The sequence below is a fragment of the Pseudorasbora parva genome, chromosome 11, assembly GCF_024679245.1.
Source record: "Pseudorasbora parva isolate DD20220531a chromosome 11, ASM2467924v1, whole genome shotgun sequence".
Lineage (NCBI taxonomy): Eukaryota > Metazoa > Chordata > Actinopteri > Cypriniformes > Gobionidae > Pseudorasbora > Pseudorasbora parva.
Window position 1 is genome coordinate 11,026,800 of NC_090182.1, and position 24,407 is coordinate 11,051,206.

General features: G+C 36.6%; 1 protein-coding gene across 2 annotated transcripts; it reads left to right on the forward strand.

Annotated features, from left to right (window-relative positions):
* The first annotated feature begins 131 nt into the window (after nt 1–131).
* Nucleotides 132–24,109, forward strand: nxf1a (nuclear RNA export factor 1a). 2 transcript variants are annotated; one of them, XM_067457012.1, is made up of 22 exons: nt 132–252; nt 1,600–1,656; nt 2,006–2,204; nt 2,302–2,419; nt 2,645–2,728; nt 9,330–9,434; nt 9,511–9,585; nt 10,647–10,716; nt 10,821–10,909; nt 13,889–13,996; nt 14,379–14,488; nt 18,373–18,409; nt 18,734–18,802; nt 18,886–18,941; nt 19,040–19,144; nt 20,273–20,331; nt 20,443–20,558; nt 20,645–20,687; nt 20,760–20,832; nt 21,106–21,288; nt 23,336–23,396; nt 23,747–24,109. In XM_067457012.1, exons 1-22 carry the CDS (start codon nt 234–236, stop codon nt 23,783–23,785), a joined length of 1,875 nt encoding a protein of 624 aa, XP_067313113.1. In that variant the 5' UTR covers nt 132–233; the 3' UTR covers nt 23,786–24,109. The 2 variants fall into 2 exon arrangements, with proteins under 2 accessions (XP_067313113.1, XP_067313112.1); XM_067457011.1 differs by lacking the exon at nt 132–252 and adding an exon at nt 351–703.
* Nucleotides 24,110–24,407: the final 298 nt, after the last annotated feature.

Consider the following 24,407-nt stretch of genomic DNA (forward strand, 5'->3'; position numbering starts at 1 on the left):
TTGGTTTGATTTACAGCTAATTTTTTTTTTTTTTTTTGATCATTTATTGCTCAGTAAGTAACTCACCTTATCAAATATGGACATACCGGTACCTTAAATTGTGTGGCTTGTTGAGGCGAGTTCTTTTTGTTCTATTTTTTTTTTATTACTTTTAAACTTTTTTTTAACTATTAAACTTTAATTTAAAAGATTTTCCTTTAGCATATTTACGGTACTTTGAAAGGAGCCTAGAAATGAAAAGATTCTTGACGGGTAAGCAACCACGAATAACATCCATAGTAGGCTAACATGCTAGTAATAGCCCACCCACAACTCACATTTTTTTTATTAAAAAAAGAAAGAAAAATAGTCCTAAAATGAAACCATTTATAAAAAATAAAAAACCTTAATGCTTAAAACTGATGGTTAATGTTCACTCAGCTGAATAAATTATGCATTTTAAACATTTTAAAATATCTAATTTAGTTGCAACGAACTTTTATGCTTATGGATCCCCGGAAGACTATATTTTTGCTCTTGCCTGTTAAATACGCACATGTTTTCGATGCAAGATGAAGCACATATGCACAGGGTCCACGTGTCGTGCAGAGCAGTGCACGCGCTCGCGCGCAATTACACAAAATATTGATCCGGTTCACCATGACTCGGGAATGGTACCCCAACTTGTCCGTGATGATAACACGGGTTTGCTCCAGTTCCTCAGGTACCAAAATGATCATGATTTATGTCTTAATGAACCGAAAAGGTTTTGGGGTCTTGACCGAATCGAAGTTGCACACTGCATGATGTTGATCACGGCAGTGATTGACAGGTTTTGTCGTGGTCAGCTTTACATTTGCATTATATTATCGCGTTGTTTTTATATTCCTAACTTTAACACGTCAACGTTGGTTATTTGGTGTAAAATATTGCATATTCTGCCCTATTAGAAGCCATTACTGTTCAATGCAAACTCTGAATATTCAGGGTGAATCTGGGTAAAATTCGAAAATAAAATAAAATAAATTCTTGGAACAGGATAAATGTGCACGTTTTATTGTGCAAAAGGTTAGATGTGCTATTAAAAAAAAAAAAAAACTTGCGATACTTTTATTTGCTTATAGGAGTTCTTATTGTTAGTTTAATGGTCAATTAACAAAATTAGTCTGGGGGAAAAAATATTCGAGTCCACACTTGATTGTCTGCAAAGGCGGTAATATTTGACCATTAATAAAACACTTATTTATGTACATTATATAATTGTATGACTTTAATCATATGCTTGATTAATCCGTATTTAAATATGTACTGCTGAATTAAAAATATAATTAATTTACGTAACGTTGGCTTTTGGCGCCGAGTACTGTCAATTAATTTTGGGAATTGTAGTTAGTGATATTTCAATACAAAACGATATCCTTTCGACGGAATTAATCATATTACACTGTTCGTTTTGAGCTATGCTTATAATCTTTTTATTCTTTTATCATCATTTTATTCTGGTAAAACAGTTTTGTAGTTTTTTTTTTGTACGGCGGATGCTGCTCGCGCGCACAGAGGCAAATTCATGAACAACAACAATCTGCCACTCTTTGGGTCATATTTTTCCTTCCGGCTTAGATTCGAGTGGCTCTGCTGTGATGAGAGAGGTGTGGAACACTAACGGCTCTATTACAGGTAAAATTAAACCTGCTGCTACTTAAAGCTAAACTGAGTATATATGCATTTATACCCATACATTATTTTGAGTATTTGAAGTATATATAATTTACTTTTTGACCATGCATGTGCATTTAAAGCATACCGTATCAAGCATGTAAAACGCAAAACATTATAATTCTCATATACAGTCATTTTAGATTTGCTGTGTACTTTATGCAGTTTAACAATAAGATAATTTAACCAAAAACCTAATAGAAATGTGGCTAAAATATAATTCCATTCTTCCTGATAAACACAAGTTGTCTGTTGTGGCTTGAGTGTGTCTTTTTTATATGGCTTTCAAATTTGTGTTTGTGTGGTTCAGATCATGATGGTCACCGCTGGTTGGGGGTCCATCAAAGTTGGGGGTCCGTCAAGGCTAGTCTTCACAATGATCCAGTTCACTTGCAGAATCGTGGAGAAGCCCCAGGACCATCGTGGCCGGGACCCCGCAGCAGGGCTCAGAACGGCAGTGTCAATGTGTCTTTGATGGGTAGTCAGTATGGGGTGTCCAAACAGAGATTGTAAGTGTTATTGCAAACGATTCAGCTTCATAGATAAGGATTAGACGTATGTAAGGTTTGCATGTAATTCCCAGTCCATGTTATGCTTTTCCTGCAGTATTCCATACGGACGGCCCAGTTGCAAAGGAGAGAGGCGAACAGACAGGGTCGGAAATGCAAACAGATCCGGAGCAGAGGATGAAGAGCGAGGAGAAAAAAAGTGGTTCAAAATGACAGTAAGAGTTAACTTTTATTTTCCTTAAAGGAATAGTTCACCTGGAAATTTTGTCAGCATTTAATCAACCTTACATTGTTATTTAAAAAACACACTGAGCTGATAACTTCACTGTAATTAAAATACGTTTTACTATTAAGGCTACTAACTTGTGCAACCCCCCCTCCGCCCTCTCACTCTCTCATGAATTCATATGAATTCATTCAAAAACATGTTTGTTTCACAGATCCCAAATGGACAAAAGTATGACAAGAGATGGCTGCTAACATCGCTACAGAATCTCTGTCCCATTGCATTTACTCCACTACACGTAAGTGATCATAGTTGGCCAGCGATGCTAGGTGTAACTGTTTGTCCACTAGAGGTCAGGGGAACTTTGTTATTCAGTTCTGTTTTACTGTATTGATAAATGTTGAACATAATAGTTTTTAAAGAGGACCTGTTATGCTCTTTTACATTTAACATTTTAATCTTTAATGTGTAATGTTGCTTTTTGAGCATGAAAAAGGACTGCAAAGTTACAAAGTCTATTCCTTAGGCAGTGATTCTCTATATCAGTGTGCACTGTTTCTGAACTTCCTGAAACGCCTCCATTGTAGTTTTGAGTTTTCTACCAGTAATATACACTTCACAATACTCTTCATTTAAATAATTCCCTTCCAAAGTATACAGAAATAAAGTGGATGAGGCCTGGGGTCCGTTCTTTGTCCTTTACTTACTACATCTGAGATCATATGCCAGATCTTCTAATCGTTATAACTGATCTTAGTTCTTCAAAATAATTTGAGGATTGGATTAAAAATATCTGGATTAAGTTACCTGAGATTACTGTGCATTCTTGTGTTTCATGAAGAGGGCAGATGCATTGATTTGCTAGCAGCGAGACAGCAATGTAATGACATCATATTCAAAAAGACTCCTAACGAAAATTTTGGGCATTTCTGAACCCCTATGGGAAAAAGAAAAAATGTAATTCCTATTTATTTATAGTCACCATTTCTAATATTTGTACAGCCTTTACATTTTTAGTTCAATATTGCGATTAGCAATTCATTTAATTTTATCTTTGAAGCAGATTTGTTTCCTGACTGCATTAATTCAAGTTTCTTAAGGCTCAAGATCAAGTGATTTGCATCTCCTGCGCTGCATCAAGCTATTCCCATAATATCCGTCACCACTCAAATTAATACATGGCTAAATTAATAATTGTCCAGAATGGGCCTCATTCATGAAATATATGAGCAAAATCTGAGTAATTTGCGTGTAAAATGAACCTTTACGAAAACTCTGCTCCAGATTCACAAAGGCTTCATATACCACAGATTCGTTAGTTAAACGTGTGTATATTAATGAATTCCAAACGTGTAAATAAGAAGTGTGTGCACTTAATTAGCATAATACCTGCCCATGAGTTACAACTGCAAATGACATGGCCAGGAACACTGTGGACTCTTCTGGAATTCTTTCTTCGGTTTGGATCTAGTATTTTGCATAAATGCTAAAGAGAGTAATTGACCATATGACTAGCAATAAATATAAAAATATAGCTGCAAGCAGCCATTATCGGGGCCAAGCGCAAAGAAGAAGACAAGACATGCCAGCATGGCTGGAAGTCTCAAGCCAACTGCAACAATGAGCCATTAAGGACCTATTAAGTTGATTTTAGGCAAAATAGCAGTCAAATTTTAAATACAGTCAATAATAATGGTTTAATGGTTTATCACTTTCGACCAATAGGTGTCACTGTTACGAAACTGATGTGGTTTAGTCAGATTGAGATGACAATGACACATGCAAAGTTTGGTGTCAATATGTCAAAGCATTGCAGAGATACAGCCTCAAGAGTAATTTTTGCATCATGGCTCAACTCTGTTGCAGTGGTATATGAAAACTGTTTTGTCTATCAATCCGAAATCCATAACTATTTGTCAGCATGGTCTGAAGACGATACGGATCAATTTTGGTGAAAATCGGACAAACGGTCTAGGATGAGTTTGAAAAAGTAGGTTTTTAACAAATAACAAGACGGAGGACAGATAGGTTTGCAAAATATGGCACAATTGGTATCCATGTTCTCGGCATGAGCCATTGACTGTATTATGACCAGTTTCATTACAATGGGTTAATTTAATCAAAAGTTATTCACATTTCTGTACTTTTTATTACAACTTTTGACCACAAGGTGGCGCTACCCCGAAACTTTTTGAGTATCTTCAGGACATGGAGCGGAAGACACATACCGAGTTTTGTAACGATACGCTAATGCATTCTTAAATTATAGCATTAGCATTTTAAACCATAATACTGCATTGAAGTCAATGGGAATTTCATGTTTTGTTTTATTATAGCGCCACCAAGAGGCACAATCCCACCAATTTTTTTATGTGTCCTCATAGTGAGCCCATACATATGTGTGTCAAGTTTGGTGAAAATATCTCATTTTGTTTTGGAGTTATAGACATTTATATGAAAAAACACGTAAAAAAGGACTGACACCTGACTTTGATTGGATTTTACTACCCCTTACTATCAATATTTTGAGATTTGGGCATTAGCGTATAGCTATCGACCTATGTTTCCGAACTTCTGAGGCTGGTTTCGTCTCGATCGGACTAGCGGTTTCGAAGATATCAGCAAATGTTTTTTAAGCACTAAATTACAACTCTGCGCAAACCATATGCCGAAACCTGGCAAGTCTGGTATCGTTGGAGTCGGCAAGGATTCAGGAGACCAAAAAACACACTCCCATCAAAATATGTCAACCACACCCAAAGTTATAAGCGTTTGAAAAAAAAAATTCTCCACTAGGTGGCGCTGTTTCGAAACTTCTCAGGCTACTTCAGGGCATCGTGGTGATGACCCATACCAAGTTTCGTAACAATCCGTTCATGCGTTCATAAAATACAGCATTTTTGCACATAATTCAAAATGGCCGACATCCAAAATGGCCGACATGGTAAAATTGGATATCAGTCGACTCGGCATGACGCCCTGAATCTAATGAGACCAATTTTATGATTTTTGGATAAACGGTTCAGAAGTTATAAGCCAAAATATGCATTTTTCGTATCTCCGGACCAGTAGGTGGCGCTGCGCCGAAACGCTGCATGTTGCTTCAGGTCATGCTTGTGATGACATGTACCAAGTTTGGTTTGAATACGATAAAGCGTTGTGGAGATATAGCCTTTAGTGTGTTTTTGCAACCTCCACGTAAAATTTGTTTGTGCGTTTATTGAAAACGATTGGACGAATCAACTTGAATTCCATAACTTTTTGTCAACATGCTCTGAAGATGATCTGTTTCAATTTTCGTGAAAATCGGAGCAACGGCCTAGGAGGAGTTCGAAAAAGTAGGTTTTTCAGAAAATTCAAAATGGCGGGAAAATTTGCATACCGGAAAATGACATCATAGGGTGAAATCGAATCGTCTTGAGCCAAGGAATCCGATGAAAAAAGAATTTTGTTTCTAGCCCTTAGGGGTCAAAAGTTATAAGCATAAATATGAGTGAAACTTTGGACAGGTGGTGGCGCTAGAGGGATTGAGTTAGAGGCACCAAATTTGCTATAGTGACAGCTCAGACTGGCCTCTATGAGTGTGCCAAATTTCACAACTTTTTACCATACGGTTCTATGGGCTGCCAGAGACTCCTATGGCGGAAGAAGCAGAATAATAACAAGCGCAAAGAAGAAGACAAGACATGCCAGCATGGCTGGAAGTCTCAAGCCAACTGCAACAATGAGCCATTAAGGACCTATTAAGTTGATTTTAGGCAAAATAGCAGTCAAATTTTAAATACAGTCAATAATAATGGTTTAATGGTTTATCACTTTCGACCAATAGGTGTCACTGTTACGAAACTGATGTGGTTTAGTCAGATTGAGATGACAATGACACATGCAAAGTTTGGTGTCAATATGTCAAAGCATTGCAGAGATACAGCCTCAAGAGTAATTTTTGCATCATGGCTCAACTCTGTTGCAGTGGTATATGAAAACTGTTTTGTCTATCAATCCGAAATCCATAACTATTTGTCAGCATGGTCTGAAGACGATACGGATCAATTTTGGTGAAAATCGGACAAACGGTCTAGGATGAGTTTGAAAAAGTAGGTTTTTAACAAATAACAAGACGGAGGACAGATAGGTTTGCAAAATATGGCACAATTGGTATCCATGTTCTCGGCATGAGCCATTGACTGTATTATGACCAGTCTCATTACAATGGGTTAATTTAATCAAAAGTTATTCGCATTTCTGTACATTTTATTACAACTTTTGACCACAAGGTGGCGCTACCCCGAAACTTTTTGAGTATCTTCAGGACATGGAGCGGAAGACACATACCGAGTTTTGTAACGATACGCTAATGCATTCTTAAATTATAGCATTAGCATTTTAAACCATAATACTGCATTGAAGTCAATGGGAATTTCATGTTTTGTTTTATTATAGCGCCACCAAGAGGCACAATCCCACCAATTTTTTTATGTGTCCTCATAGTGAGCCCATACATATGTGTGTCAAGTTTGTTGAAAATATCTCATTTTGTTTTGGAGTTATAGACATTTATATGAAAAAACACGTAAAAAAGGACTGACACCTGACTTTGATTGGATTTTACTACCCCTTACTATCAATATTTTGAGATTTGGGCATTAGCGTATAGCTATCGACCTATGTTTCCGAACTTCTGAGGCTGGTTTCGTCTCGATCGGACTAGCGGTTTCGAAGATATCAGCAAATGTTTTTTAAGCACTAAATTACAACTCTGCGCAAACCATATGCCGAAACCTGGCAAGTCTGGTATCGTTGGAGTCGGCAAGGATTCAGGAGACCAAAAAACACACTCCCATCAAAATATGTCAACCACACCCAAAGTTATAAGCGTTTGAAAAAAAAAATTCTCCACTAGGTGGCGCTGTTTCGAAACTTCTCAGGCTACTTCAGGGCATCGTGGTGATGACCCATACCAAGTTTCATAACAATCTGTTCATGCGTTCATAAAATACAGCATTTTTGCACATAATTCAAAATGGCCGACATCCAAAATGGCCGACATGGTAAAATTGGATATCAGTCGACTCGGCATGACGCCCTGAATCTAATGAGACCAATTTTATGATTTTTGGATAAACGGTTCAGAAGTTATAAGCCAAAATAGGCATTTTTCGTATCTCCGGACAGGTAGGTGGCGCTGCGCCGAAACGCTGCATGTTGCTTCAAGTCATGCTTGTGATGACATGTACCAAGGTTGGTTTGAATACGATAAAGCGTTGCGGAGATATAGCCTTTAGTGTGTTTTTGCAACCTCCACGTAAAATTTGTTTGTGCGTTTATTGAAAACGATTGGACGAATCAACTTGAATTCCATAACTTTTTGTCAACATGCTCTGAAGATGATCTGTTTCAATTTTCGTGAAAATCGGAGCAACGGCCTAGGAGGAGTTCGAAAAAGTAGGTTTTTCAGAAAATTCAAAATGGCGGGAAAATTTGCATACCGGAAAATGACATCATAGGGTGAAATCGAATCGGCTTGAGCCAAGGAATCCGATGAAAAAAGAATTTTGTTTCTAGCCCTTAGGGGTCAAAAGTTATAAGCATAAATATGAGTGAAACTTTGGACAGGTGGTGGCGCTAGAGGGATTGAGTTAGAGGCACCAAATTTGCTATAGTGACAGCTCAGACTGGCCTCTATGAGTGTGCCAAATTTCACAACTTTTTACCATACGGTTCTATGGGCTGCCAGAGACTCCTATGGCGGAAAAAGAAGAAGAAGAATAATAATAGGAACACTAACGATTTCAATAGGTGCCTCCGCACCTTCGGTGCTTGGCCCCTAATTATCATGTGTCCACCAAAGCAAGTTTAAGCCAGCTAAACACCTGGTGCTCTTCTGAAAATGGCCAGCTGGTGGCGCTTAAACATGCGCTTTCCAAGGGCAGCATTTTTCCAGCTGAGATACTTTGGTAGCTATGATACAGAATATCCATGGCAGTAATGTGATACTAGTACCTCATTTTAAAGAATATTACTGATTTTAGAAATGCAGTAAAAAGCCGTATTAACTTCTCTATTGTTGTTTGGTTGGTGTGCAAGTGCGATGTTCACCTTGCAATGTCGTCAGTTTGCCTAAATAAGAACACAGAACCTTCAAATGTTTTACGCACCATTTACTCGTGGTAGGGAGCAGGTGTAAATTTCTTTCGTACCATCTAACATTTTGAAAATACGAACATTTTCGTGAATCCGAAAATTTACGTCAGAGCGGCTTTACGAACGATTTACACACAAATTCGTTCTGCTCGGGTTTCATGAATGAGGCCCATTGTGTGTATGACTCCAATAAAATTCTAAAGTAATTATTCTATCATGAATAAATCTCTCTGTCAATCAGTCTATAGTATTATATATAGTATTATAGACTTATAGACTGTATATTTCAAATACATATTTATATTATTATAATTGCCCCTGGTTTGGTAAAGAACTCTTGCAAAAAAGTAGCAGTGGCTGGGACATATTTTAAGTATCAACACAAGTATGAAGAAGGGACCCCTGGTCGAGTTGCATAGTAGTGTGTTGAAACTGAGTTATAGTAAGAAGCATGACTTTAATGTGCTCAATGCAGTTGATCAAACACACTGTTCCAGCCAACCAATCAGAACACATGATTCAGTTTCTAGGTAGGAGGGCGCTCAATAGATACAGGAACTAAACAGAGCATTACTAACAGACTGAGAGGAGAGGTGCTGCAACAATGTCAATGAACATTCAAGCATGAGAATCTATTTTAGGTCACCACAAAATCAAGACTTTGAAAAAGTTTAAATCACCAAATTAACCAATACGTTACATTCAGTTGATGCATCATATCTTTGTTTGTCTGATTGTGTGTCTGTGTTTTTGTCTAGTACTCCACGGAGGGAAATAAAGTTAATTTCTATCTGGAGGATGCTGCCACTGCCAGCGCTCTGTGCAAACTCACACGCAGAATCACAGACAGTGAAGGGCAGCGGGTACTGCACTGTTTCATGTATTCTTAAAAACATATTATATTAATGTATTCTGAATTCCATGTTTCCTGTTCTCCAGGTGATTGTGCTTATGAGCCATTGTTCCAGTCCCCCTTTTCCTGAGCTGAAGCCACAAGATTTGGAGCGTTTAAAGGTAAGGACACACCAAACGGATGCAAAAAAACTAGCGCTGATGAACACACCGTAAGGACTACAGGCTTTCTGTGTCTGCATGTAAAGGAGGTAACTGTCTATTTAAGCATCTATATTGATAATCTATATTCGTCATTCAATAAGGGAAAGCAAAAACAAACTAGTGCTTGCGTACCGTTTTGAATATCAATCACGCTGATCACTTTCTTTTTTCCACTCCACTCGTTATTATGAAAATATTTGTGCAGTGGAATGTATATACGTATATTTTCAATGGAGAAAGAGAAAGCTCTCGGTCTAAATATAAAATATCTTAAGCTGTTTTCCAAAGATGAACGGAGGTCTTACGAGTGTCGAACGACATTAGGGTAAGTAATTATTGACAGAATTTTTATTTTAGGGTAAATTAACCCTTTAAGTTAGAACAGCATGTCTGTGACGTCTTGATTTCTTTGTACACTTTCATTCCTTTTTCTCTTATTCTACGTTGAATTGGCCAGCAAAAAAACCTGCTATGTCTGACTAGAGTCAACAGTGTGACGCACACCGAAAAAAAACTAAGTTGGGTGATGCTCAAAAACTGTCCGACAAATTGTCCCTGGCTTAAAGGTATGAGCTACAGCTGCTTCTTGTTGCAGTAACATTTTTGGCCTACAGGTGACAGCTGTTGCATTCAAAGTCGGCATGAAATGGAAATTGCGGGTCTTTTCTTCCCTTATTTTGACACATCCAAGTGAAACAGCTTCTCACAAAATGTGGGGTTGTACTTGATTTTGTCCATGGGGATTTGGTTGGTTGTGGTTTGCTATGGATTTCGCGTAAGTGACAGGTTTGCACCACCCCCTCCCCAAACACACACACCTCATGCCAGTAAGCGCATCATCAGAAAAGAGATGTTGCAGCAAACGAAAGTTATTTTAATAAAAAATTGCGAGGGCACATTAATTGAAAAAGATGTGTACGGTTAAATCCTTTATAATAAATGCTGCAATATTCTTTAAAAACGAGAATTGTTGATATTGATTTCATGGTAACTTTAACGGTTGCTGTTCTTTTCTCCAGTATTGCATGTCCAAACGCTTCAATAGTTCCCAGAAGTCTCTCAACCTGAGCAGCATCCGCACTGATCCAGGTAAAACTATACTGAGGGTTTAAAACAATGGTAGATTAACACAGTTAACTTAATACTTTTTTAAAAGTTAAAAATTAGATCTTTTCTTTTCTCTTTCCCACCAGACTTGGTTTCTCATAACATTGAGATGATCTTAAACCGAAAAAGCTGCATGCAAGCTGTGATTAAAATCATACAGGAGAATATCCCAGAGGTAAGAGTTAGTGTTTGGGGTTTGTTCAAATTATAAACCATAAACATAAACCTTAGCCTTAGCAAACACCACTAATTGTTCTCTTTTAAACTGCATAATGTTGAGTATCAGTGACATTTACTATGATGTTTTGAGAAGCATGCGTCATAGGGCTGGTGTTCATTACTTCATGACCTGTTGCCTTCATCTACCAGCTGTGAAATATATATATATATAGTAGCTATATCTAATCCAGCAAAGCTCTGCCATAATGTCTAGAAAAAATAGGAAATCAAAACATCCAGCTAGTGGAAATGTTGAACTATGCGCATATATTTCTAGGGTAAACAGCTGTGGGTAGGTCACGCTCAAACACCGATTCCAGGAAACATTTGTCAGGTGTCTCTGAGTGATATAGAGTCAGAGCTTATTAGCACATGCATGATAGTAGGGCCTGTGTGTCCAATACCAACACTTGTGGTCTTGGCCACTTGACAGTGTGTACATGTGACAGGAAGTAAGTGTGCAGGAATGCCCCAGGTCAGAATAGTGCCAAAACTAAGAACCCTTAACTCACACAATATCAGTCCACAATATCTCTAATACCGCTTCAGAGCTGTATTTAAGGCTTAAGTACACTATGTTGTAAATCTTACCCATGTGGTAATCAAAAGTTCTACACACGCTTGACGTCTTCATGCCCACTTGAACACTTGGGCCAAATACAGGAAATATGTCTTTCCATAGAGAAAATGTTTTTATCGGAAACATGTTTACGTGGAATATTTTGGAATGTGTCACCACAGAGATTTTCTATCTTATGTCAAGATGAAATATTTTATATAATTATTTTATGGATTGTGATATTGACCTTGAGTTTGCTATGTAAACATGCTAATATAATGTTAATAAGGGTTCATGAAACCATTCAGGCTCGGAGTCAGCATGGCAAGTACCAGAGACATATTAATTATAGGAAAGTTGTTGACTGCTTAAATGAACTTTTCCATCTTGCCATCGACACTCCTTACAGGATATGGCGACAGATCACCTGCGCTTCACTGACATATACTCCTATTGGTTGTCACTCAAGAAAGTCATTCTTCATTTGCATGAAGTCAAACATGTCGCTGGACACTCCTACATCCTGTCGCCAATGATCACTGTCGTCATCGGAAATAGTCAGCTCTCTCTGGGGGGCTCACATGATTGAAGTAAATGTTTTTCTCCAATGCATGTTGCCTATTGGCATCCCTAGAAATTCTTAAGAGTAAAATATCTTTTGAAGTATATTCCCATTTCTATTTGTTTTTTTTTAGCACACCAGGGTGATTAGGAACACAAAATTGTCCAGCCATGACAAGTGTAAGAGAATAGCTAAATCATTGAAAATCCCCGTTTCCACCATCAGGGCAATAATTAATAAGTTCCAGTAAACTAAAAATGTTACCTCTGCCTGGAAGAGGGCGTGTGTCTTTATTGTCCTAATGCATGATGAGGTGGAGAGTTTGAGTGGACAAAGACTCCAATAATCACAGATGGAAAATCATAGAGAATAGTTAAACAATTACCCCATGCCCTTGGTTAAATACTGGATCTTTAATGTTGTGGGCCTATTTTTATGCTGGAGGTCCTGGACTTATTGTTCAGATACACGGTATTGTGGATTCTAGCAAATACCAACACATTAAAAAAAAATCTGAACCTGACCGCTTCTGCTAGAAATCTTATTACGGGCTGTGGTTGGATCTTCCATCAGGACAATAATGCAAAACAAACATCAAACTCAAAAAATGTCACCTTCTGCCATGGCCGTCCCAGTCCCTGACCTGAACCCAAAAGAAAATGAGAGAACTGAATATATTCTACTCGTATAGAAAATGAGTGAACTGAAGAGAAGAGGCACCAACATTGGAGCTTCATTATTTAATTTTTTTATATATAAAAGATCAAAAGGATAAACAATGCAGATTTATTTTCACAGCCACCTTTTCTCATATTAACCAAGGGTGTCACTATTAGTGGAGGGCAATAGTTATAGGACAGTTGCTGATTGCCAAAATGAGCTTCTCCTTCATCTAGCCTTGGCCCTGAAGCAGTAATGTCTATTGACCAGTAAGATAGCATTCTCACATCAGTACCAAAACATTGTCAAAATCGAAAATCATCGAAAATGACTTTTAAGCTCAGAGCTGTTTTTTTTTACCCATCTGGATGAGAAGTTTTTGTGTAATTTTAGTGAATTTTTATTTTAATGTTGTTGTTTTTTTAAAATATATATACAAGTGATGGCCGTAAGGGTATAATCACACACAACGCGGTTTTGCTCTTAAAAACACGAGGCATAATGGTTACTAAAGTACTGCAGTTACAATATTACACAATGGTAACTGCAGAGCTTCAGCGCTGATGAATGGAAAAAGTAGGGTCTCAGACATCCGTCTGGCACATTTACATAGTAAAGCAATTAAAAGCAGCAGAATCTACTTTAAACCGCTCCAACGGTTCTTTATGATTGACCCAAAGCTAAATTCTTGAATCAATGTGTTCTGAGTCTTGTACGTGCTCATACTGGCAATCTAGATTCTTTGTTCACTCACAGCATCATACCGGTAATTTACTCATAATGTTACAACTTCTCATACTGGTAAATTGCCAGAACCAATTTATCTGCATTTTTTGGGGGGGGAAAGCCCAGCCGAACCTCTTTTCTTGTTCTTTTTATAGTTAAATATTTAAATAATTTTACAACACTTTCACAGTTCTCTGATTACTTGCAGGTAAACAAATAAAGTATTTAAATTTACATTTTATCTTAATATAAAAAAAAGTATTGCATATTTTTAATATGCATTTATTTTTTATGTCATTATTAGCTTTTCATTAACTCACAAACCCTCTTCAGTCCCCAATTTGGGAAACCCTGCTTTGAAGTAAAAAACGCTCAGAGTTTTAAGTAACATTTTATCTCTGTCCCTATCTTTCTTTGATTCGTCACAGTTGTTATGCTTGAATCTGAGCAACAATAAGCTGTGTAAGTTGGATGACTTTACAGAACTGGTGAACAAAGTCCCCTACCTGCAGTCACTGAACCTGTCTCATAATGAGGTGAGAGACGCTGCTTTTACCATCTCCTATTTACATTAATAGTGAGATACTGTTTGTTCTGCAGAATATTAGCACACTTAAAGGGTTAGTTCACCCAACAATTAAAATGTGATGTTTATCTGCTTGCCTCCAGGGCATCCAAGATGTAGGTGTGTTTGTTTCTTCAGTAGAACACAAATGAGTATTTTTAATTATAAGAGCATTTGTGTTCTGCTAAAGAAACAAACACCTACATCTTGGATGCCCTAGGGGTAAGCAGATAAACATCAAATTTTCATTTTTAGGTGAACTATCCCTTTAATTATTCAGCTTCCATTTACTCGACTGCAGGCTCCACAGAATTTACTTTCTGTATCTGTTGTTCTTCATTCTCTGTCTGCAGCTGAAGTCAGAGCGAGAACTGGATACGGTGAAGGGGTTCAGGCTGGTGGAGCTGTGGTTGGACAGGAACCCTCTGTGTGATCACTTTAAAGATCAGACTTCATACATCAGGTCAGTGCCAGTGGTTGGAAAACAGGTTGGAATAATTAGCTGTCCCTTAGAGTTAAATAGTTGAGTTTTATCCTTTTTGAATCCATTCAGCCGATCTCTGTATCTGGCGGTAGCACTTTTAGCATAGCTTAGCATACATCATTGAATCATTAGCATCAGTGATCAAAAAATGACTTTCAATATTTTTCCTATTTAAAACTTGACTCTTCTATAGTTACATCGTATACTAAGACCAACGATTTTTTTAGACCGTTATAGCTAAGAACTACTTTCTCATGCCGGCGTAGGAACTTTGCGGCTGTCATGGGTGTAGTGGTGCAATGATATTACACAGCGCCTTCTTCTGTCAACATAAACAGCATGACTATCTGCTTGCTCAGAGAGCGTGCGTTGTAACCATGGAGACGTTTGTGAGAGACGATTCAGAAGATATTTACTTTTGATGAGCTTTTGAAATGTGAAAGAGAAAGTCTGGCTTAACAGACTGTGGCAAAAGGGACGAGGAGAGCAGATTCAAACGGGTGAGTCAGAGAAGAGTCAAAATTCAAGGAAAAATGGTCTGACATGTATTCGGTCTGCCGACCTTTTGATTTTGACTAACGTAATATGTAAATGAAATATGCTAAGACTGCTTATTATGAAGACAGAGAGAGTGCGCGCTCTCCGTTGTTTCTCTCTGTCACTCAGTTAACATGCGCCTAGTCATCTCACTCATAAATAAACTGTAAATTGTAAATAAAAAAACTGATCAAATAAGGCTTTGACGGGACAAACATTTTTTTGGTGGCCGCCAAATAATTTTCAATGCATGACACGCCCCAAAGCCTTGGAACAGAACGTAACATCACTAACGTAGTATTTTGTACAATAGAAACTGTAGATAAACAATACCGGCAATTAAACATTCTATTAATCAAAACTATACACTACCTCACCAGAATGCTAAAAATAAAACTACTTGCGTTATATACTGTATAAACCAAATGGCCGCAAAACCCCCACATTTAGTGATTTCATTCACCGGTTTGCTAAAGACAACAGCAGTGCTTTTCAATCTGGTCGTTCAAGCTAACTAAAATATAATAATGTAACACTTACAGCCATGGGGGATGATGCACTTCGCCCTGTCTGGCCATATCCTTTAGACTTTCAGGCGGTGCGTAATATCATCGCGCCGCTGAACCCATGGTATGACCGCAAAGTTTCATAATTCTTAAGCAGGAATGAAAAAAATAGGTCCTATCTAAATCGGTATAAAAATCTAAACTTAGTACACGATGTAACTACAGATCAGTCAAGTTTTAATTTGGAAAAATATTATCTTTGAAAAAATAAAGTCGTTGGTAATTTTTGAGAGCAATGCTAATACCTATATGATTCAATGATGTATGCTAAGCTATGCTAAAAGTGCTACCACCAGATACAGAGATCAGCTGAATGGATTCAAAAAGGGTAAAACTCAACTGTTTAACTGGGACTTGAAAAATGAGCCTATTTTCAAAAAAAGTGAAGTGTTCCTTTAAGTAAATATCAAGATGAAATCTTTTAAAGGTTTTTCTTTCATGATCCAGGGTTCCCATGGCCTTAAAAAACCTGACTGTTTAATTTTTAAAGTCTGATTTATAAACCTGGTAATGTCATATAAAGTAATAAAATATGAAAATATTTTTTTAGCAATGCCAAGCTAAAAAAAAAGTTACATTATTACCTGCATAATATTATTTTTTTTTAAACTATTTTATGTGTGTAGTGACATTAATGATGATCCACCTTATTTTTCAACATGGCAGTAAGCAATTTTCTTTGAATACGCGAGACGTTTGATTAACTAGCTTCTATAGAGAAATGACTAAAATAATAATCAAGTGCAGAAAACGTTTATGACTATTATGATTAAAATCGTATGATAGCAAATACCAGTTTGCAATATAAAGCAGCATAACAGAATTTTTGTACAGGTAAAAAAGTGAAAGCAAATGACACCGTAAGCCAAACAAATTCAAGTTACAAATGTAAGCTTTTACGTTAAAAATAAGGTTGATAGTCTCATTTAGGATTATAGTACAGATTCATATCCTCACATAGTCCCCATTGAGGCTCACACAGTCTCAAAGTACTTAATATGCCTGGTATATCATCAAGAAGTGTTATCAAAACCTGGCATTGTAGATGTGAACACATGAGCACGCGTTCGTAATTCATTGCTTGGGGTTTAATTTATCCGCTTCAAGGTATCTGTCATTTAGTTACTGGGGTTGAGAACACATTATGATTTTGTATGTGTGTCTTGTATGGGACTCCAGTGTTTCCCACACATTCTGCCACAGAATCAACACTGGCCGCTACATATTGCTGCGTCATTCTTTTTTTTAACGCTATTTAAAAGAAAATTCAAATTGTTTTTGGTATGAAACAAAATCTAAGCTTTACATTTAAAAAAAAAGTTTTAATACGAAATTCAAACAACAAATGGCGTTTTGGTACATTTAGTGTGGCATAACAGTTAAAACCAGAGCTGTTGAATAACAGAGATGCGACGTGTGTTCATCTCGCGGCAGCGTGTGATCACGGCGCTCTTAATGGTTCTAAACAAACCAGTGTTTTTGGTACTAAATACTATTTGTGCAATAATTATGGTCCATTAATGACCACTTTTGACCACCAATATTTTTCTTCTATTATTTATATTATTTATATTACAATGAGTGTAGTAATTAGAGTTAAAATAGAGAATTCCAATGCAAAGAGTGCCTGTATGGCTCTTTAATAAAGAATGGTCAAGTTGCTTAAGGTATTGCAGATCATAACTGCTTACTTATTTGTAGGTTTTACATTTGAATACATGGTCTAGATTTCTTTAAACGTGAAATTTTAAAACATTAATACCCCCCACCCTACATTTCTTTCAAATCTGTGGGAAACACTGCACTCTGTTCATCTGTTAGGTGTATATGTGCTGGATCATTTCCATAATGGCAAAACAAGCTACCAAGAGCAGAGCAAATTAACATCTGGTTCAAGACAAACTTTTTCAGCCGGTAAATAATGGTACGAATACAAGTAAAATGACTAGTGTAAATCAACATTTACCCTCCTCCTATAAATTTTGCATCTGTAAGGAAAACTCCTAAAAATGCATTTGCAATAAGGTCAGATGCAAAAAATAATCCTGTCCACCCCATGTCATTAAATTCTGACAGTAGATTGTTACACCAAAAGAGGGTTTGTTGTGGAGCAAGCTGTTAGTACATCTGGCCCCAAGTGTTAATATTTATTGATAAACTGATATATCTACCAGGCCAATCAATGTTAATATTTGGCAGTCAAAACTGGTGTAAAGATACCTCCCTATTGGAACTGCTGGGATCAAATTTACTGTATTATAGTTTCTCTCCTAACTAACTTCATTCTCATGGCTAAATGAAACGTACTGTTTTTTTTGTGTGGCTATTTCTCCATGGGATGCTTTTTGACGGTGATCAGGGCATTAATTTCCTCTAAAATACACTCATCCAAAGTCGTCATTCATAAATGTATTATAAAACCACAGCATCCGTTTGAGAAGTTTATTTTAGTTGTGTCTTTGTCATTTTGGGGTGTAGGTGGGTGACAGCAGCAGCTAAATGAAATTTGGGTTAAAACACTAAAAACTGTTGAAAATGGGTTTAAAACTATTTATTTGGTGCTGATCTTGGCACAATATTGTTTGTAATTATTTGATTCCATTAGTCATAAAACACATTTCTGCTATCATTCATTGTATTTGCATAAAGAATAAACATAAATAAATCAGAAGAAATGGCTTGGGAGTGCACAATTGATTATGGTGTGCCTGTCTGCTGTAATGAGGTGCATTACTACTTTCCTCTGGTCTCCCTTGACAGTGCTATTCAGGAGCGATTTCCAAGGCTTCACAGGCTGGTGAGCTTTTTCAATTTGTCAATAATGTTTTGAACTAACAGGACTCTGTACAGTGCAGTTATTAGTGTTTGTCAGATATTAAGTCAGTCAATCATTAATTGGTCAAGGATAGGATGCCTGATTCCAGACTGGCTGCCAAAAGAATACACACCAATTAAGTTATCAGACACTTTCCTGACTGGCATGATTCATTAGTTCACATTTTTTTACAAAGAAAAAAACAATTTTTGTATTTTAAAATCTATCATCAAAATGTAGTCATTAACAGTTGCATGATGTGAATAAAATATGCAGTTTTCTTTGTAATGCTGTTGTTTTCCATAGGACGGTCATGTGCTTCCACTGCCGATCTGCTTTGACGTGGAAACGCACACAAACATGCCTCCTTGCAAGGTAGCCTGGAAGTCTGCACTGTTATATTGACCTAAACCGTTGTCAGTTAAGTTTAACTGGATGTGTCTGTACAATTAATTAAGGGCAGCTGCTTTGTCTCGAATGAAATCCAGGGTGTCATTCAGCGTTTTCTGCAACAGTAAGTAAATGTGTGAAAATGTTTTACTCTAGGGGCTTCTTAATGTTTTCTAATAAGAATGCTTTTGTCAGCAGTGGTGTGTGTTTGTTTTGCGACAGTTATTACTGTGTATATGACTCTGGGGACAGACAGCCGCTGCTGGAGGCGTATCATGATAGTGCCTGCTTCTCACTCTGTCTACCACCCATAAACAATCCCTCCAGGTACAGTGTGAGATAAAATACATATATATATATAGAGAGAGAGAGAGAGAGAGAGAGAGAGAGAGAGAGAGATCCTATTCTAACTCTTACAAACATTACACAAACGGAAATACATTACTGTAATGTTAAAAAAGGGCTATTGATATATTATTTTATAATTAAAGCTACACTGTGTGATATTTTCCCCCATCTAGCGGTGTAAAGGTATATGGCCATCCAGTGAATAATAGTTTCTGTTCCTCTCAATTCTGATATAGTTTTAACTCCTACGGTGGCTGATTTAGTCCAAGATTAACACAGCAACCCCCCTCTTCACATTCGACATGGTGCCATCGAGTCTTAAAACGCGAAAGGCGAAGCTTGAATTTACGGGTATATCCCTCTTTGGCTACTTTAAAGATGGAGGGGCAACATGGCGTCCAGCATTCAAACCCCTCACCCGTATGTATTTTCAATGGCATATTATAAACTTACGAGAATACTTTATTACTTGAAAGAAGTAAATATACATTAATGAGCACATTTATTTTGGAAAGAACTAAGTGTTTTTAGCTAAGAATGTGTAGCTTTACGTGTAGCTTTAAAGATTTTATTTTATTTTTTACTATAGGGAACTCTTCCTATAGGTAACTACTATTTTACTATAGGTAACACTATTATAAGGTGACATACTTGCATATTACTACATGTACTTACTATAGTAATAAAAGTCAATCATGCATAATTAAAAGTAACTAACCCTAAACTAAACCAAATTATAAACAATAGGACAAATACATTAAAACAAAGATACACATGAAATAAACAGTTCATTCAAGCATTCAATTAAGAAATTTAGATTTTTTTATAGTAATATAAATGAATGGGGGGGGGGGGGGGGCAAGTGATGTAACGTAACCGTTGTTGCAGCTGGACATCACAACACATCACAGCAAGCCTAATACTCGCCTAGACAGACATTTTGACATAACTGTGTATTTGACTGCTCGAGTTCAATGAGCCACGAAAGAGAACTGCATCCAGTCAATCATTTTGACATCAATCATTTCATCCAAAAATCATTTTTAATATTTGTAAATGTGCAAAATAGTATAATAGTCTCATTTCTTTTTTCCTATGTTTTCACAGGTGCAGGTTGAAAGATTATCATAAACACAGCCGCAATATCAAGAAAATCAAAGATCCCTGTATGTTTCATGTGCAGTTAGCAAATTTACAAATGACTGTTTACATTTTGAAAACGTATAGTCCAAGAAAACCAGATCTATATTTGTCACATACAGCAATCTTCTTTACAGCCTCTTGGTTCCGCTTGCTAAAACGCAATCGCCTGACTGTGGTCGCCTTCCTCAATGAGCTCCCAAAGACCCTGCATGATATTAATTCAGTCAATGTTGATGTCAACACATACACAGTGAGTTCCTCAATGATTTTAACACTGCTATTACTGGAGCTATTTACAATTTTTTTTATGTCTTGTTTTTCCTTTCTTTTCCATAGAGCACTTTATTAGTGTTCACAGTGAGTGGAGTGTTCAAAGAGGGTGAGTGCTTGAACAGGTACATGTCAAAATATCAGTGTGTTTAACTCAAAATGTTAATTTTCCTCTCTTCAGTTGACGACAAATCGAGAGACTCTGTAAGGGCGTTCTCTAGAGTCTTCATCACAGTTCCAGCTCGGAATTCTGGGTAAAGCCAAAAGCAAATCACAACCGTGACTAAAGAAAAACACTGTCTGCTTCTGTTTTTCTTTAGCTCTTGCTCTAATATATTGCTTAATATGGTTATCTTCATTTACTGGCTTCTCCCTGCGGACACACTGTCCAGCTGTTGGATGAATTTCACGGCTTGAATGTTTGACTCTCCAGCAGCCAATTAAAAGAATCATTGGAGTCACATATTGTAGTCTTAATAACACAGTTGATTTGATGCATGTTTATTAGTATCTGTTGCATTTTGCAGCCTGTGTATCGTGAATGACGAGCTTTTTGTGAGGAACGCCACCATTGAGGAGATGCGCTGTGCGTTTGCATCAGCAGACCCAACCCCCTCGGGTAGCCCAGTGCCCACCCTCTCTGCATCCCAGCAGGAAATGCTCTCTGCCTTCTCTCAGATGTCTGAAATGAATCTGGAATGGTCTCAAAAGTGAGCAGAGAGGGAAAAATACATGCCCTTATACTTTTAGGTCTTAAAGTGCCCCTATTATGCTTTATAATATATTACTTTTTATGTAATGTTATATAGCTGTTTGTGGATGTAAAAGCTTCAAGTTTAAAAGATCAAATTGCACGATAAATTATTGTCTCCTGAATGAAAGAACTGATTCTGAACTGCCTGAAATGAGTTGTCAGTCTTACTACTTGAGTAGGTTTTGTAACAAATTTGCAGAGTTGGACAAAGTACACAACTCTATTACTTGAGTAAAAGTACTACTGGTCAAATATTACTCCGTTACAAGTGAAAGTTGTAAAAACAGATTTTTACTCAAGTAAAAGTACAGAAGTATTTGTTTTCAAAAGTACTTAAGTATCAAAGTAAATTTCCTTTTTTATGCAAACGCATTATTTTATTATTGTTGTATAAATGCACAGTCATCATGGTTTAAGGCAGTCAGTGATGCTCCATCTGACATACTAGCATACGACTAACTTAAACTCATTTAAATACTTGTATATAAGTTACAAAGCTGCTGTCACTTTAAGGGTAAAAGCACGGATCCAATACACTGATACACATCTGGTATTCTCCCAACTTTACTCTTCTCTTTCTCCCAAACGTTTATATTTTTAATATGCTTAATATATTTTATATTAAGACATGCACCAAGTGTATGCCAACTAAAATAATCTTGATATTAAAAAAAAAAAAACTGAAACATACTTTGAAAGTATGGCTATGGGTGCACACACTTGTGCCTAAGAACCGTCTTCTTCAACTTTGCAATGAACTGATCAGTGTTCAAAAAGTTGGGGAAATGTATATGACCCTATAAGACTGATTCCTGATAGCCTGTCTGAAACGACAACAACAAAAAACCTTTTAAAGAAGGAAAAAATCATCCTCCGACATTCAGAGCTGCAACAGAAACAACTTTCGACCTAGATAGAAATGTAGTGGAGTAAAAAGTACGATATTTGTCTTTCAAATGTAGTGAAATAAAAGTCATGTTTCCAGAAAAAATAATACTCCAGTAAAGTACAGATACTCAAAAAGTGTACTTAAGTACAGTACTCAAGTAATTGTACTTAATTACTGTCCACCTCTGCAAATTTGCATAATTTCATCTCGATTGGCTATCCACAAACATCATCTACTTTGACCTGCCCTCAAACACTGTAGTTGTAGCTGAGACCCAGAAGAGTTTGGTTAATGTTGTCGATGTGTCGAGAAGATGCTATTTTCTGTGCTGCGAAAGCAAATCCCCTTTGATGCGCTTCTAAAGGATGAGGATTTGCCCTGAAATTGATTTAGTGAAAATGATGCATCGTTAATGTTCATATAACTATCAAATGCTGAGGAAGCCTCCAGACCTGAAATTCAGATAGGGTAATGGACATTTGGTTTACGACACAACAATCACAACAGACTGAGCCGTCTGACCAGTAAGAGCAGAGGAAGCTTTCGGAAAGGAGGGGTTTAGAGAGACCCAATCTTTTATCAAACCGTTCCAGACACTTGAGAAAAGAGGTGAAGCCGCAATAGCTATCATGAGAAAATTTAAGTGTTTTTTTACTTGAGATTATTGGAGGAGACCTCCCAGAACAAATTAGAAACTTCTAAATTAGCATAATGGGTGCACTTTGATTCTAGAACTAAATATGGAAGTTTTATGGAAGATGTGGGAAATACTAGGGCTGGGTGATATGATGCTGTTTACAAAAGCGGAGATCTTGCTATTTATTTGCATCCAAGGATATAAGTTATACTACAGTAGATCTATTTGTCCGGTTTACGTTTTTTGGGACCGTAAATAAAGTACTTTTTCTTTTTTTTAAATATTCAATTTAGAAATGGGCATATTTCTAAATCAAAAAGTTTTTTATTTTCTTTTATCCAGTGAAGATTACTATACTGTTCATTTGAACACTGTTCAGTTGCAGTTACTTTAAAAGACTTAATATTTTGGTCATACCACCCACCTCTAGTAAATGTTATCCCGATTCTGTTAGTAAAACTTGTGTATTGCTATTAGATGTTTGCAGGACAACGCATGGGATTTTCACCGAGCTGCCCAGATTTTCACAGAGTTGAAGGTATGAATCTGCTTAGCCTATTAACAGAAATTCCAGTTTTGAGTAAATAATGTGTATTATGTCAGCAGTTCTGTTCAATTGGCATTAACTATTGAAAACCCCACTAGTTTTAAATGTACCAAAATCTGATTAACCATCTCTAAATTTGAAGTCTTAATTAATCTTAATTTAAAATTATAGCCTTAATCTTAATTCCCTCTTTGAGATCAGGTGATTTGTGAACATGTAAATCATTACAGTAAATTAATGTTGGTTACAGTGATCAGATAGTTTGAGGTGGGCCATGTGCTATTGAAATCTCATCAGATTAATTTGGGATTTATTATTTATTATATTTTTGTCTCTTTTAGGCTCAAGGAAAGATCCCAGAAGCTGCTTTCATAAAATGAAAACCCAGAGAAGCAAACACATGCATATAAATACCTGCTTGTATGTACATAGTTTTATTTGTTGTTTAACAGGCACTTCATTTGTGATGTCAAACTCAAATGAAACAAAATCTTGTTTTATATTAATTGTATAATTTTATTTATTTTTTATACTTTTTTTTTCTTAAAAGGGATACATCAGGTTTGTACGTACTATAGCACTGTTTCTGTGTTAATTTTAAAAAACACTTTTCTGTTTTAATTGTGATGTCTAAAATATGTGCTATGGTTTTGTTGGTGTTGAGCTAAATGTTCACAGAAATAAAGTTTGTTTATTCAGGCTTCTCAGCCAGATAAAAAAACAATACCTTGTCAAGTCTTCACTATAACAAAGAAAATATCATTTTGATTATTGTTAAATATAACACTACAATCATGACAGAGCAAGGGCAACATTTGTCCCTTAGAAAATGTTTGGGAACAAATTCAATTTATGTTGGAGCAGATGAATGAAAAGCATCCAACAATGGCTTAACATACAGGTGAACTCCTTAAATACAGTTAAAAAGTTAGTATTTAACATTTTGGTCACAAATTCACGTAATCATTTTTGGAATGTAGAAAATTGTAATAATGCAGAATG